Source organism: Penaeus vannamei, chromosome 30, assembly GCF_042767895.1.
Source record: "Penaeus vannamei isolate JL-2024 chromosome 30, ASM4276789v1, whole genome shotgun sequence".
NCBI classification, from domain to species: Eukaryota; Metazoa; Arthropoda; class Malacostraca; order Decapoda; family Penaeidae; genus Penaeus; species Penaeus vannamei.
Genome location: NC_091578.1, coordinates 29,213,177 through 29,227,690, shown reverse-complemented (window position 1 = coordinate 29,227,690; position 14,514 = coordinate 29,213,177). Strand labels below are relative to the sequence as shown.

General features: G+C 41.0%; 2 protein-coding genes across 2 annotated transcripts in view; one reads left to right on the top strand and one right to left on the bottom strand.

Moving 5' to 3' along the window:
- Positions 1-1,158: 1,158 nt before the first annotated feature.
- On the top strand, positions 1,159-5,602 carry LOC113808490 (replication factor C subunit 5; the record flags this gene model as incomplete). The annotated part of the gene is given in 2 exon segments (XM_070143425.1): positions 1,159-1,236; positions 5,355-5,602. Coding segments are annotated over 2 exon segments (236 nt in total), but the record flags the coding sequence as incomplete, so codon positions are not given.
- The window catches only part of Dtd (D-aminoacyl-tRNA deacylase), a 45,870-nt gene continuing 36,953 nt past the window's right edge, over positions 5,598-14,514 (bottom strand). Inside the window, exon 6 of the mRNA XM_070143424.1 lies at positions 5,598-5,769. Within this exon, the coding sequence (XP_069999525.1) occupies positions 5,654-5,769 (116 nt within the window). The 3' untranslated portion in view covers positions 5,598-5,653. The remainder of the gene's footprint in view (positions 5,770-14,514) is intronic.

Below are 14,514 nucleotides of genomic sequence, written 5' to 3'. Positions count from 1 at the left end.
CACATGTGCACACACACACATGTGCACACACATACACACACATACACACACATACACACACATACACACACACACACACACACACACACACACACACACACACACACACACACACACACACACACACACACACACACACACACACACACACACACGTATATAATTATTTAGAGGGCGTGTAGTCACATTGGCTAGGACTACAGACAAGTTCTTCTAAGGCTGTGGACTATAGTCATGTAACATGGAATAATAGTTTAGAATTGCAGCTATGGTTGCTTGATGTGTGTGGTCAAAGGGCTAAGTCAGAATGTGTACTTATATTATAATGAAATATAGCTATAGCTCTTGATAGTGAAGCAGAACCCAGGCTAAGCAAGTTGGTAAGTGGAATTTGTTAAGTTAGTCACAACCCAAAAGAAGTCTGGACATAGCATTAGGTGATTTGCTATAAGTAAAAAGATTCCATTGAGTGTAGAACAAGAGCAGTGTTCCAATGAGCCAAAGCATTTGCTGTGGGGTCTGTACCTATAACAAGGATGATTATTGTATTTTGATTTATGAATAATTGAATTGTAAATTTGAAATATTCAGTAGGTTCATAAGGTTTGTTCCCCTAAATTTATTCCTTTTTTTAGTTGCGTGCAGCATTGTTATGAATATACATAAAACATACACTAGAACGCACCATGGACTGCATACGCCCAATATCTGGAGGTAAGGGAGGGGCTGTAAAGAAATTAAAACCTATCACCAGGTGTACAGTCAGAATAATCAGTACATTTGAAAGTTGGCTAACTAGAGAATTAATCAGCCATTCATAAATGCACACTGAATCATAGAATTTCTATTGTTAAATAATCAGAGTCAGTACCTAGGCCTACCTAACCTCACCTGTTTATCCCATTCCTTTTTTACGCTTCTTAATAATGTTGTAATAGTATTGATTATGATGATAACATTTGTAAATAATATAAGTAATAAATAGATTTTTAAAAATGGGCTTTATAGAATTAGGATGGCCTAGTAATTGACTCCTTGGTGACTTGGTACTTTAGGAACTATTTACATAAACAAAATTGATCAACTTGTTTGAGCATTAAAGCAGGTCAATATGTGGTCAAAAACCAAATTAATGTGCCTTAACTTATGAGTGAACAGATGTTTCTGAACTAAAAACTGCCAAAGGACTTGCATTACAAGACATCCTGACAGAGATTCATACCTACATTCACAGAAGTAAGTTTGAGAACTCAGTATACATGCAAGCACGCATGCATGCACGCACTCACACACACACACCCACGCACTCATACACACACACCCACGCACTCACACACACCCACGCACTCACACACTCACACACACTCGCACTCGCACTCACTCTCTCATACAAATTATATTTATGTAAAATACATTAACGACCCCTTAGAAACTGTTATAACCCAGGTGTCATTTATCCACATTTCTAACTTTATGTATCATGGGAAGCAAACAATGTACTTGGGCAACTTTAATCCAACTGAGGCATGTGCAAAGAGGAGGCGAATTTTCATCCAGATGTATTACTTACAAATGTGAGGATTGGACTTGTTTGGTCTCTCCCTGCTTACAGTGTTAATACTGCACTAGGCACTGCATGACAACTGTCACTTGGCTACTTAATTCTTTCTGTGGCCTTCCAGCTGGCATCTTTCTACCCAGAGTCCTGTTTCTTGGTTACCTGTGTATGACAACTTGAACATCCTGGATTTTCTGAGATGCAGGGTGCAGGAGAACCTACAGAAAGTTATCACATCATTAAAGAACCCTCCCAATACCTTGCTTAGGAGACGAAGACTGAGGCCCAATATAGGCGATGACCCCTACCTTGGACCTCAGCCATCGCCTTATTTGCTTGGTCTTTTCTTCTCTCCTTTCCTTTTCTGTATATTCTTCATCCCCTTCTATCCCATTCCTAAGGTATAAGAGCCGTGCTGAAAGGATGAAAGACTGGCTTTGTGTCAGTTACAAACGGCCTCTGGGCGCCATGGGCACGGTATTCCCTTGGTTCATTGCCAAGCCTTTACTCCTTATAGGGACCCTGAGGAGTAGACCGTTTCTTTTCCCCATCTTATTCTGGCTCACCATGGCCAATAATGAAGATTCTTTACCCTTAATAGGGGCATTAAAGCTTACCCCTTTATCAGTTAGCCTATCTGAATTTGATTTTGATGGTTTTCCAACCCCTGCCCCTCCTTTGATCATGGCTCTGACCACTGATACTAATATCCCCTCTTTGACGCTTACGAACAACTCGGACCATTTCTAAACACCCATGCAGGTTATTACTCAACCTATAGAAAGCACTCCTTCCTCTTTCCCAGCATTCTCCTCTTCATCTCCAGCTACACAGTCCTTAATAATGTCTACCCCTCTTCCCTTTTTACTCCTCTTCCTCAATATTGCCCCCCCCCCCTCCCCCTGCAGAATAACCCCACTCCACATCACCCCATTGTCCTCCTACTGTCTACTGCTGCAAACCTCTTGAGTACTCTCTTTGGCCCAGGCAAGTGGGATCAATTCTTTGTGATTCCCCCCGAGCTCCCTACTCTGAGAATACCATTCTCTTTCAACAATGACTCCAAAAATAAGTAGGCAAAGTTACGTTTTGCAGTCGCTCTGATCGTTCACGCTTAGTCACAGTTACATCAGAATCCCAAGCTTATTCACTATCTACCCTAACTGACCTTACTGGCTAACCCATTCCTGCTGAACCTCACCTCTCTTTTAATACTTTTACTGGAAATGTTTCCATCCCCCCCAGCTGATTGTCCCATATATGAGAAGAACTGATCACTGTGTAAATAACCTACATACCTACCTTGCTGACTATGATGCAGTAGCAGTACAGTGCTCCACTATTCCTCTCAGAGGCCAGCATAAGTCCCATGTCAGTATTGCCAAGTGTCGGGAGACATGACCCTCATGAAGTTTATGTAGGTGGATTGTCCTACCATATCCGACTATAGTGACCCTTTCCCAAATGGCGTTTTGAACACTCAGCCAAGCACTGCTGCTCCACAGCCCGACAACGACAACCTATTCCAAAACAGGCCTTCACTCTATATCCCCCATCTCAAGATGTTTTTGCATCTCTCCCAGTATCTCTTTCCTCTACCCTGAACCATCCTACCTTTACACCCCTATCCCACAGTCAACTCCCTTTTCCATTCTAAATCTAGATACTCTAATCTCTAACACATCTCCGATACCTGTTGTTCCTCTTCCCCACTTTACTTGTCGCACCAGACAACCTAAACATTCTGCTCCATCTTTACCTACCACACCCTCTTTATCCTCTGCTCCTCGAACATAAGTCGCCTTTTCTCCTCACAAGAGATCCTTTGTTTCTCAGACCTCCCTACCCAAATCCCCTCTAGAAACTCTTGAAGACATCCAAAAATTCCCAGACATTACCCAAGGAAATGTTCAGCTCCCTCATCTACCCTCACGTCTTCAAAAATGATAAAACATTCAATTTTCATTATTATTGAACAGAACTATCCTATAGCTACAACTTTTTTTCTCTCTCTCTCTCTCTCTTCCAATTTCAACTTTTTTGAAATTGGTGATTTCACGAAAATAAAAAAAACGAAATCTTTCTTACTTTTGTGACTTACAAGAAGCACAGACAGGAATTGGGAGAAAATGGAATAAGTAGATATTTTATTTTTCGACAGAATGAGCCATGATACATTAATTTTAAACATAATTTGCAGCTGTGAGGATTTGCCCCCACCTAAAGGTGATGTTTCGAGATATCAACATTTATCACTTTCCTGATCTTTTCATGATTATTTTGGTATTAACAAAACAATGGTATAAGATGTCTTACTACATCATAATCCTCTATCATCTACATGCATTCTGAAGTCTTGCAAAATACTATTTAATTTTTTTTTTTTTTTTTTTTTTTTTTTTTTTTTATAAGCACAAAAATATTGCAAATCCTTATTGCAGCATGTAATAGATATACCATTCAGCTACAAAATGAGCCATAATATGTTAAAATCGGACTGAATATATGTGTGCTACACGTAAAAATGTGAAGACCCAAATATCGTGATTGTTTTCTTCTTCATCCCCCCCCCCCCCCCCAAAAAAAAAAAAATCCCTTGCCTGTTGTGGGGGGGCTTAGGAGACAGAGACTGAGGCCCAATGCAGGGATCTCCCCTGCCTAGGGCCTCAGCCCTCGACTGAACTAATTTTGCATGGCCTTTTCTCCCTCCAGCTTTCTGTTTCCATCCCTTCCCCAACCCCTTCTATTATCTACTTCCTAAGGTTTAAGAGCCATGCTGAAAGGATGAAAGGTTGACCTTGTGCTAGTCCTGAACGGCCTGCGGGAACCATGGGCACGATATTCCCGATTTAGTTGTCTAGCCCTTACCCCTTAAGGGACACTGAGGGGTGGACTGTTTATTTCCCCTAGATAATCAAGGCTTCCCATGGCCAGTAATGAAGATGTAATACCATTATTAGGGTGTACACTAACCTCCACCTACCTTTACCTTTATTCCTCAAATATCAGTCTCCTCTTCTCCCCCTAAGAAAACCTGCCTCACAAAACTCTCCAACCAACTCTACAGCAGAAACTATGGATGATATCCAAAACTTGAGACACAAAATTCCACAACTCATGCTCCCTCCACACTCAAAGTGACTGCCGATATCCATCCCCCTTCTGCTCATATTCCCCCCTCAACACAAACAAACCCCCTCAATTCTGCCTACTACTGATATCCATCCTCCTGATACTACCGATATCAATCCTCTTCCTACTCATATTCCCCCTACACCCCTTCCTCCTACTCCCAACACAATCCATCCCCCTTAACTCCACCTACTACTGATATCCATCCTCCTACTCATATTCCCCCTACATCACTTCCTCCTACACCCAACACAACCCACCCCCTGAACTTCAACTATACATACATTCTCCCTCCCTTCATCCCCTCTATCATTTTCCACTCCCTCCTGGATACACACATGAACACTTATGTGATTCCCTTACCTAAACCCACCATAGCCCATTCACACAATTTCTTTATCCATCTTGAACCTTTCAAGATCACTCTAGGTAACTGACGCATAGCAACTATCACCCTTCACCCCTCATTTAATATAGTTTCTAATATAAAGTGCTATATGACAGATCTAGCACACTTATTTTTGCTTTTTAACCATTAACTGTTAGATATTTATTTTTTATAACAAAATGTAGATAGTATTTACCTGTATTTGTACTTGTAATAATTTATAAATACTGCAAGGGTATTTACACAAAATCTAATATATGTCCCAATTTATTTCAGTTGATTTTCCAGTAGAAGTAAGAATTCATCTTGTGGAACGGTTATCAGACATTGAAGTGCGGCTGTGCTCTGGTGCATCAGAAAAAATACAGTTGTCTGCAGTTCTGGCTGCCTTTGCCCAAGCAAAACATATGGTAGCAACCCAGGCAACTGCTTAGAAATGTGTGGTGTTACGTAAATATAACTTTTGTAACTGTCTTTGTGTTCTGTATTGAGAAAAGGATATCAAATAAAATCATAGTCTAGAATATATTATTTTATTACATTACATAAGAAATGTATACAATTTTTTTTAGTCATCACTGATGATTATCTGTACAATTCTCATTAACCTTCTTAGACGGCGAGTCAATGTTGATAGTGACTGGCCCATCATTCTGGATATCAACTTGCATCATAGCACCAAATTTGCCATCTGGAATGCAAGATTAACAGGGAAGACTTAACAGGATGGCAAAATGATAAGTTTAAAACAAATTGGCCTGTATTAATTTAATTGCAACATTAAAATAAAATTAGTAAAGTGCCTGTTTAAATTCAACTTCATATAAATATACTAAATGTAATATAGAAGTACTAAGAAACATCTCTGTATATTTGCGTGTGTGTACACGAGTATGTGGGCCTGTACATGGTGGGTGTATATATGTACTTGAACATGAAAGGTGCATAAGCATATTTGTACATGATGGGTGCATAATGTTTAATGCTTGAAAATAAAAGTACTAGACATCAAAGGTCATATAGCACTCTGGTAAAGTACTGTATAGGAAAGGGTAGTATTGGTGGTTTGGGTGGTTGAGAGGATGAGGTATCTTGGGAAGGGGTAGGGGAAATATAAAGGGGTACTTAGGAGTTACTTAGTGAATCGCAATGCATCTATGACTGGGGAAAGAATAGGGGCACTGTTCAAGGAAAACAGAAGTGGCTGTTGGAGAAGTAGGAGGAGAATAATCCGAGGGATGAGAAAGGGGCACTGGGGGAAGTCAGTGAAGTGTCAGGATAGAGGGGCTTCGTGAGAGTATTCAAGTGGAAGCGGTAGAGAGGGTGGGGTATATTGGAAGGGTGTAGGAAGAAGGGGGTGGAGGGAATTTGAGGAGGAGGATGCATATCTGCAAATACTTCACATGTAGGAGTAGGAACAGAGGGATTGGGGGGTGGGTGAGGGAGCAGTGTTTTCCCTTGGGTCATCTTTAGGAAGTTTTGGAGGTCTTCAAGGGTTTCTGGAGGGGAGTTGGGTAAAGAGGACTGAGAAACAAAGGTTTTATGAGGAAGAGAAGAAGAAAAGATATCTATCTGAGGGACAGGAGAAGGGGAAAGTGTAGGAGAGAATGTAGTAGGAGAGCGTGGAATGGAACGTTTAGGTTACATGGTACAACAAAGTGAGTAGGAGGGTTAAGTATCAGCGAAGTGGTAGAGATTGGAGTATCTGGATTTAGATTAGAAAACAGATTTGACTGGTGGATAGGATGAGTAGACATAAGACATTGGTTTTAGGGTATTGGGGAGTGATACCTGGGGAGATGCAGAAACATCTTGTAAAGATGGTGGGGGAGCAGGGCAATGGACTGTTTTGGAATAAGTTAATAAAGAAAAACGTGCTTCCTGTCTGCCCCCACGTACAGTGAAGCCTTGTTTAAATCCAAGGACTGCTACCTCACATTCAAACTTATATGCAGGGCAGTTCCTATAAAATACATTATGGGAGTCTCCACAACTGGCACATGTACATGACTGAGCAGGGCAATTTGAATGGCCATGACCAGGTTGGGCACGTAGAGGGGAGCAGGCCGTGGAGCAACAGTTTGGCTGGGTGGCCAAAACACTAACATTTCTGACATAGACGAAGAAGGAGTTGATATTGTCGGACATGGTAAGCTAATCCACCAATATAAACCTCACGGGGGAGGTCTTGCCTATGGAAGCTTTCTTGGTAATATTGAAGTGGGATTTACGCTGGCCTCTGGGAGGAAGAGTGTAACACTGTGCTGCCACTACATATTCACCAAGGCAAGAAAGGTCATTTACACAGTCAGACCAGTCCTTGTTATACATGGGACAAGCATTTGGGGGAATAGAAACAAGTTCCAGTACAAATATTGAGATGGATGAGGGTCGGCAGGAATGGGTTTGCCAGTAAGGTCAGTTAGGGTAGACAGTGCCTGAGCTTGGGCTTCAGATGTAATTGTGACAAGGCGTGAACGATCAGAATGACTGCAAAAGGTAACGTTACCAACTTGTTTCTGGAGTTACTGCTGAAAGAGAATGGTATTCTCAAAATAGGGGGCTGTGGTGGAAATCACAAAGAATCGATCCTACTTGGCTAGGCCAAGGAGAATACTAAAAAGGTTTACAGCAGTAGGACGATGGGTCTCTGTCCTCATTTCCTAAGTTCGCCCATGATGACAACAAGCTAGGTATAGGGAGGGGATGGGTGCATAAGCATACTTGCACATGATTGATGCATAATGTTTGTTTAATGTTTAAAAAAAATAAATGTGCTAGACATCAAAGGTCATATAACACTATGGTAAAGTATTGTGTCAGAAAGGGTAAAGGAGTTGAAGAATTGGATAAAATGTGTTAGATGTCAAAGATTAGTGAACATTATAGGATAATGTGGTAGTGAAAAGGAAAAAAAGGGGAGTAAGTTAACTAGAGAATATTAGTAGAAAGGGGAGGGTTCAGGCAGTAGGTGACTGAATGAATTATAGTGTGTCACTGGGGAAGGTAGAGGAGCAATGTTCAAGGAAAATAGAGATGTCTGTTGGAAAAGTAGAATAATCTGGGGAGAGAGGAGGGTGTTAGATGTCAAAGCATAGAGGGTGTTATAGGAAAGTATGGTAAGGATAAGGGAAAAGATGGAAGTAAATGAAGTATAGCAGGGATTATTAAGATGGGTTAAGAGGTTAGAGCAATTGAGTGAATTGCATTGTATCTGTGACCAGAGAAGGAATTGGGACATGTTCAAGGAAAACAAAGGTGGCTGTTGGAGAAGTAGGAGAATAATTCGAGGGATGAGAAAGGGGGAGTGGGGAAGGTGGTGAAGTATTATGAAGAATGTCTGGATGGGAGGGGTCTGGAGAAGGAAACTGTTGTGATAGAGGGGATTCATGTGAGTATTCAAGTGGGAGTGATAGAGAGGGTAGGGTATGTTGGGAGCAAAGACTATCTACGAACAACCGGAAAGTCAAGCAAAATCCTGTGAGTTATGCAGCGTCGGCCCAATAGATAGCGTTAGTGAGCATCTCGTGACGTCATCTCATACCCGTCTGTTTATTTACATAGACGCGCGAATATTGTTATGACAGTCCCGACATTGCCAGGAAAGTCTTATCCTTGTTCTGCTTGTAAAAAGCAAAAAGAAGAGAATAAACAACTTATATTTCATATTTTTTTCCAAGGAAAATGAAAGGTTTGTAATATTTAGGCTTTTTTAGATGTAACCTAAGATATGTGATGATCAGATTGACATAAGCAAGATATAAATTGGATCACAAGAAATTATTTTGATTGGTAAAGGTATCAAGTCATGATGCCCCTCTAAAAAAAAGTAGAGGCCAAAAATCTACTTAACAATATAGTGCAAGCTTTAAGCTAAAATTTGACGTAAGCTGATGATACATTTAACATCAAGAGTGAAAAAAACTGATATATAAAAAACAATTTACAGTTGTTAACCAGCCTTAAATTGCCAAATGGGTAGTTTTGGGCTGTGAGGGGCAAAGGAATTATATAAAGAAAATAAATGCTACTACAAAGTCATGATATATATATATATATATATATATATATATATATATATATATATATATATATATATATATATACACACACATACACATATATATTAGTAAATAAGCTATTCGCAACCCCCTCTGAATAAGTCAGAACTGACCAAGAACATGAGCTCAAGTGAGCGCACCCTCACTGAAGGACGTCAGACGTTTAGTTGGACGTTGAGTCAACAGATGGCGCTGGACGACCGGGGCGCTCACATTTTTTAGAATGCGTTAGATAGCATGTTTCCTGTCTTTCGTATATAGTCTTTGGTTGGGAGGGTGTAGGAGGAAGGGGGTGGAGGGAACTTGAAGTGGATGGATATCTGCAAATACTTTAAATGTAGAAGGAGTAGGAACAGAGGGATTGGGGGGTGGGTGAGGGAGCGGAGTGTTCCCTTGGTTCATCTTTTGGAAGTTTTGGAGGTCTTCAAGGGTTTCTGGAGGGGTGTTGGGTGAAGATGACAGTTCTCAAAAGGTTTGCAGAGGTAGAGGCAGTAGAAGGAAGAGGGCGAGAGGAAGATGAGGTGGTATGGAGTTGAGTAGTTCTGTGTGGGGGAGGACAATAAGGATGAATAGTAGTAATATGGGAAGATAGGGTAGACATTGAAGAGGACTGTGCAGTAAGAGATGGAGAGGAGAATGTTGGGAGAGAGGAAGGGGTGTTTTCTGGAGGTTAAGGAATAACCTGGGTGGGTGGTTCAGAATGGAGAGAATTGTCAGTAAGCGTCGAAGAGCGGGTATTAGTATCAGTGGTCAGAGCCATGGTCAAAGGCTGGGCAGGGGTTGGAAAACCATCAAAATCAAATTCAGATTGGCTCGTTGATGCTAGGGCAAGCCTTAATGCCCCTATTAAAGGTAAAGAATCTTTATTATTGGCCATGGTGAGCCTGAAGAAACTGGGGAAAAGAAAGTCTACCCCTCAGGGTCCTCATAAGGGGTAAGGGCTACGCAATTAACCAAGGGAATGACGTGCTCATGAGGAGGCTGTTCGTGACTGACACAAAGTCAGCCTTTCATCGTTTCAACATGGCTCTCATACCTTACAAATGGGATAGAAGGGGATGAAGAAGATACAGAAGAGGAAAGAAAAGAAAAGATCCAAGCAAAATTACTTGAGCTGAGGGCTGAGGCCCAAGGTAGGAGTGATCCCCTACCTTGGTTGTCAGCCCCCCATCTCCTAAGCCCTTCCACAACAACAATGCGCAAGGTATTGGGAGGGGAAGGGTGAATAAGCACACTTGTACATGATGGGTGCATAAGTTTAATTGCACATGATGGGTGCATAAGCATACTTGTACATGATGGATGCATAAGCAAACTTGTACATGATGGGTGTATATGCATACATGTATATGTGAATATTGGGATGTACGTGCATATATGAAAATGCATGGATGAACAACTGTGAATATATCATCATTGGGGTATTAACCCTGATAGGTGTGCATAACTGCATCCACTCTGTCTTTCCACCTATGAGGATCCCTCATGGTGAGCCACCAGGCAAGGACTCGGCCCATCGTGAGCTCCACACGACAGGTTTGATTGATCTGCCCAAGCCACGACTTCCTAGGTTGTCCCAAAGGCCTCCACCCAGGGTTGTCTCTGTACTAGACAACCTCGTTGGTAGGATCAACCTGTGGGAAATGAGCCAGGTGGGTGTATGGCCTGAGTTTGTGATCATGGATTGTGCAAGTAACTGGTCCTGTGTGAGGCTCATGATGCAACCGTTGGTTGGACATGTGGTCCCCCTCCTATTACAAAAAGCATCAAGACGAGACTCAAAGGCACAGGATAATACCCTGATTTCACTACTGTACAGTAAAACTGGGACCTTGACAACATGTAGCTGGCCTTTATGCACAGGTACCAGCATCTCCAAATACTCTTGTTGAGAGAGCTCATGACTCCAGTTGCCAGGCCAATCTGTCTACTGACTTCCTGGTCTGACAGCTCAGTTATGAACTACACTACCAAGGTATGTAAAGATCTCTACGACTTCAGTGTCCTTGCTGCAAGCATGTATCAACCGAACAGCTTCTAACAAGTCCCTAAAATCCTGGATCTTGGTCTTGGTCCAAGAGACTTATAAACCAGAGCATCCAGAGCTACCACAAAGGTTTCCAAAGACTCAAAATAGCAACATCATCAGCAAAGTCATGGTCAGTAATCTTGATACTGCCCAGAGTTGCTCCACATTGACTCTGGACAATAGCTTTGCCCAGTATCCAATCCATGCAAGTGTTGAAAAGTGTTAGTATAAGGACACAGCCTTGCATCACTCCTAAACTAACAGGAAAGAAGCTTGACAAGCCCCCACCACACTATACAGCAATTTCATTACCAGTATACAGGCTTGCTATTAATCCAGTTATCACTGTTAGAATCCCCTTCAGTCTCAGGATCTCCCAGAGTGACTCCTGATGCACCATATCAAATGCCTTCTTGAGTTTGATACAGGGTGCAAGCAGCCCACACCTGAACTCTCAGCGGCGCTCCACAATGAGTTGAAGCGTCAGGGTATGGTCTGTGTGACTTGGAGTGAATCCACATTCCTCCGGCTTCTGGTGCTTCAGCAGGTGGTCTCTGAAACGCCTCAGAAGGATGTGAGCGAGTACCTTGCCTATATATATATCAGTGTGATGCCACATTGGTTGCTGCAGTCTCATCGATCCCCTTTCACTTTCCAGAGAGGGATGACCAAACCCCTCAACAGGTCAGGGGGAACAATACCAGACTGCCAGATGGCAGCCAGGACAGCATGCAACCCCCGTGCCATGGGTTCACCAACAGCCTTTAACAGTTCAGCTGGGATACTGCAGATACCTACTGCTTTACCCTTAACTTCAGTAAGGGAGTATGGATCCAGTAACGGAATCTCGACATTACCAAGTTAACTGTTGGTGGATCAACCTTCTATAGCTGCTCAAAATACTTAGCTTAACACTCATACCGCAACAAGATCTGAGACAATCTGGCCACTTGCTGAGTGGACTGCAGTTGCCTGTGAAGAGGGCTTGGAGTTCAGCTTTCTCAGAGCTTGGTAGGCAGGATGAGAGTCATTTACTGAGAAAAGGCCTTTGACCTCCTCTGCAAGACTCCTTAAAAACTGTTCTTTGTCTCTTCTTAATAGAGACTGAGTCCTGAGCACCTGAGAACAATGCAAATATCAATCCCCAATTAGAAAGTGTTCTACAGAATTACAGGGTCTATCTGGTTGTAGAACACCTTAGAATGACTAGAAATTGCCTCACCAAACACCTGGGCACACTCCCCCTCCCTCAGCCTGTCCAAATGAAACGCCTTAGGGTGATCATCGGACTGATGAGGAGTTTTGAAGTGTACCCGGAGGGGAGCCACAACCAATTTATGGTCAGTACCACAAAACTCAACACTCCTATACACCCTGCAGTTCTGGAGGATCCTCCAAGGAGTACTAATAAGGATGTGGCCAATCTCATTGGCTGCATTACCCACATCCCTGTACCATGTCCAACAATGAGGGTTGGAGTGCTGGTACCAAGAGCCAGAAATCCTGTTTCTGGAACCTTGCAAGTCTCATAGCTGTTCATTCACAGTCAGATACCGCACTGAACCTACCCCGAACAATATGACACAGAAGCAAGTTTAGCGTAAAACATCTCTTTCATGTCGACTTTACAAACATCAGTAGGAGCATACACAGCAATAAGAGATGAAGCTAAATGCAAGCTTCATCAACTGGAGTGAATATATGTACATGTGTTAATATAACTATATGTATGTGTGAAAATATATACATGTACATGTGAGAATATATGTGCAGGTGTGAATATATGTACATGTGAGAATAAATGTATATGTGAGAATATACCTACACGTGAGAATACATGTACATGTATATGTACATGTATGTGTCTATATGTATGCTCTGAATGTATAAATGTTAATGATTTATGTATTTGTATATGTGTGCATGTACATAAATATATATGTACATGTGTATAACTTTATTTGTACAATTTCAGAATTATTTTTCGGTACATTTGCTGGGTCCTATGTGTATATATCTGGCAATCACTCAAGTAAACATAGCATACATAACATTTTCATAAATGAAGTAAAACTCCACGATAGTTTGTAACAAAGAGTGTGATGGGTAGAATGTAATTATGCAATAAGTGTATTAATATATATTATGGGAAAGAAAGTAAGCTGTTTGATTTTTTCCCTAATAAGTTATAATAATACATGTAATATTAGTATTTGTTGATGTTGTGGGATACTCTTCAAATTATTAGTTTAATGAAATGGCAACGCCTATGGAGGCAAGGCAGCATTTCCCCCTTCTTTCAACACAATTATAACTGTGTATTTCTTGAAACACAAAAACACTTCATGCTTTAAACATCTATGTATGGCAACTATATTAGATAAAAAACTGTCTTAAATCACCAAGACCTTTGTAAATACTACCTGAGGCTGCACCATATAGTAGCACCTAATCAAACTTTTGGATTTTTTTCCAGAACCAAACACACTGAATAAACAGAAATGATACTACTACATTTTATTCTTCATTATAGAACATGAACTGAACACAAACAAGTAGTGAATATATAAATATATTAGGAAAGCTGGAATTCCAAATAGAGGCCAATGGGATGAGGGATTATATACAGGTATACAAGGTGGGAAGAGGGGGAGGGCCCCAGCATGACTACCCTCATTCACCAATGCAGCTAAATTCATGAAGACCTACAGCTTCTGCTAACAGGCCACACAGAAAATGACTACATATAGTAGGGATACACCACAGAACATCATCAAATAGATGTTGAACAAATGACATTGCCAACATCACCTCCAGTTCGCCAAGCAGTATGTGGAGAAAGATCTACGTTACTGAGGAAGTGTAATATGGACAAAAAAAATTAACACTACACAATGGAAGTCACATTGCTGGAGGAGATAAAAGATGCAAATGTTAAGGTGCATTTTTGCCGAGAAACGTGAGCAAGATACGGTTTGGTTCGGCTTGCCTCGTCTTGCTGAATTTGTAAAAAAAATAAATAAATAAATAAAATCAGAATATACAGCTTCCTTTAAAAGTAAATAAACAATTGCTATAAGTAAAGAATTATTCCCCTTCGTAGTGGGTAACAGGAGCAATCATTGCAGGAAACAGACTAGATGCTATTTGTAATGACAATGAATTTAGTGAGGAGGTTTAGCATTTAATGAAGATAAAGGAAACACGAATTTCAAAAAATCTTTACATATTATATAGCACAAAAAGTTATGAATAACTAGGAAAAAAAAAAAAAAAAAAAAAAAAAAAAAAAAAAAAAAAAAAAAAAAGTTAGTACATTTTCAGGCAACAATTTAAATCTGCTGTT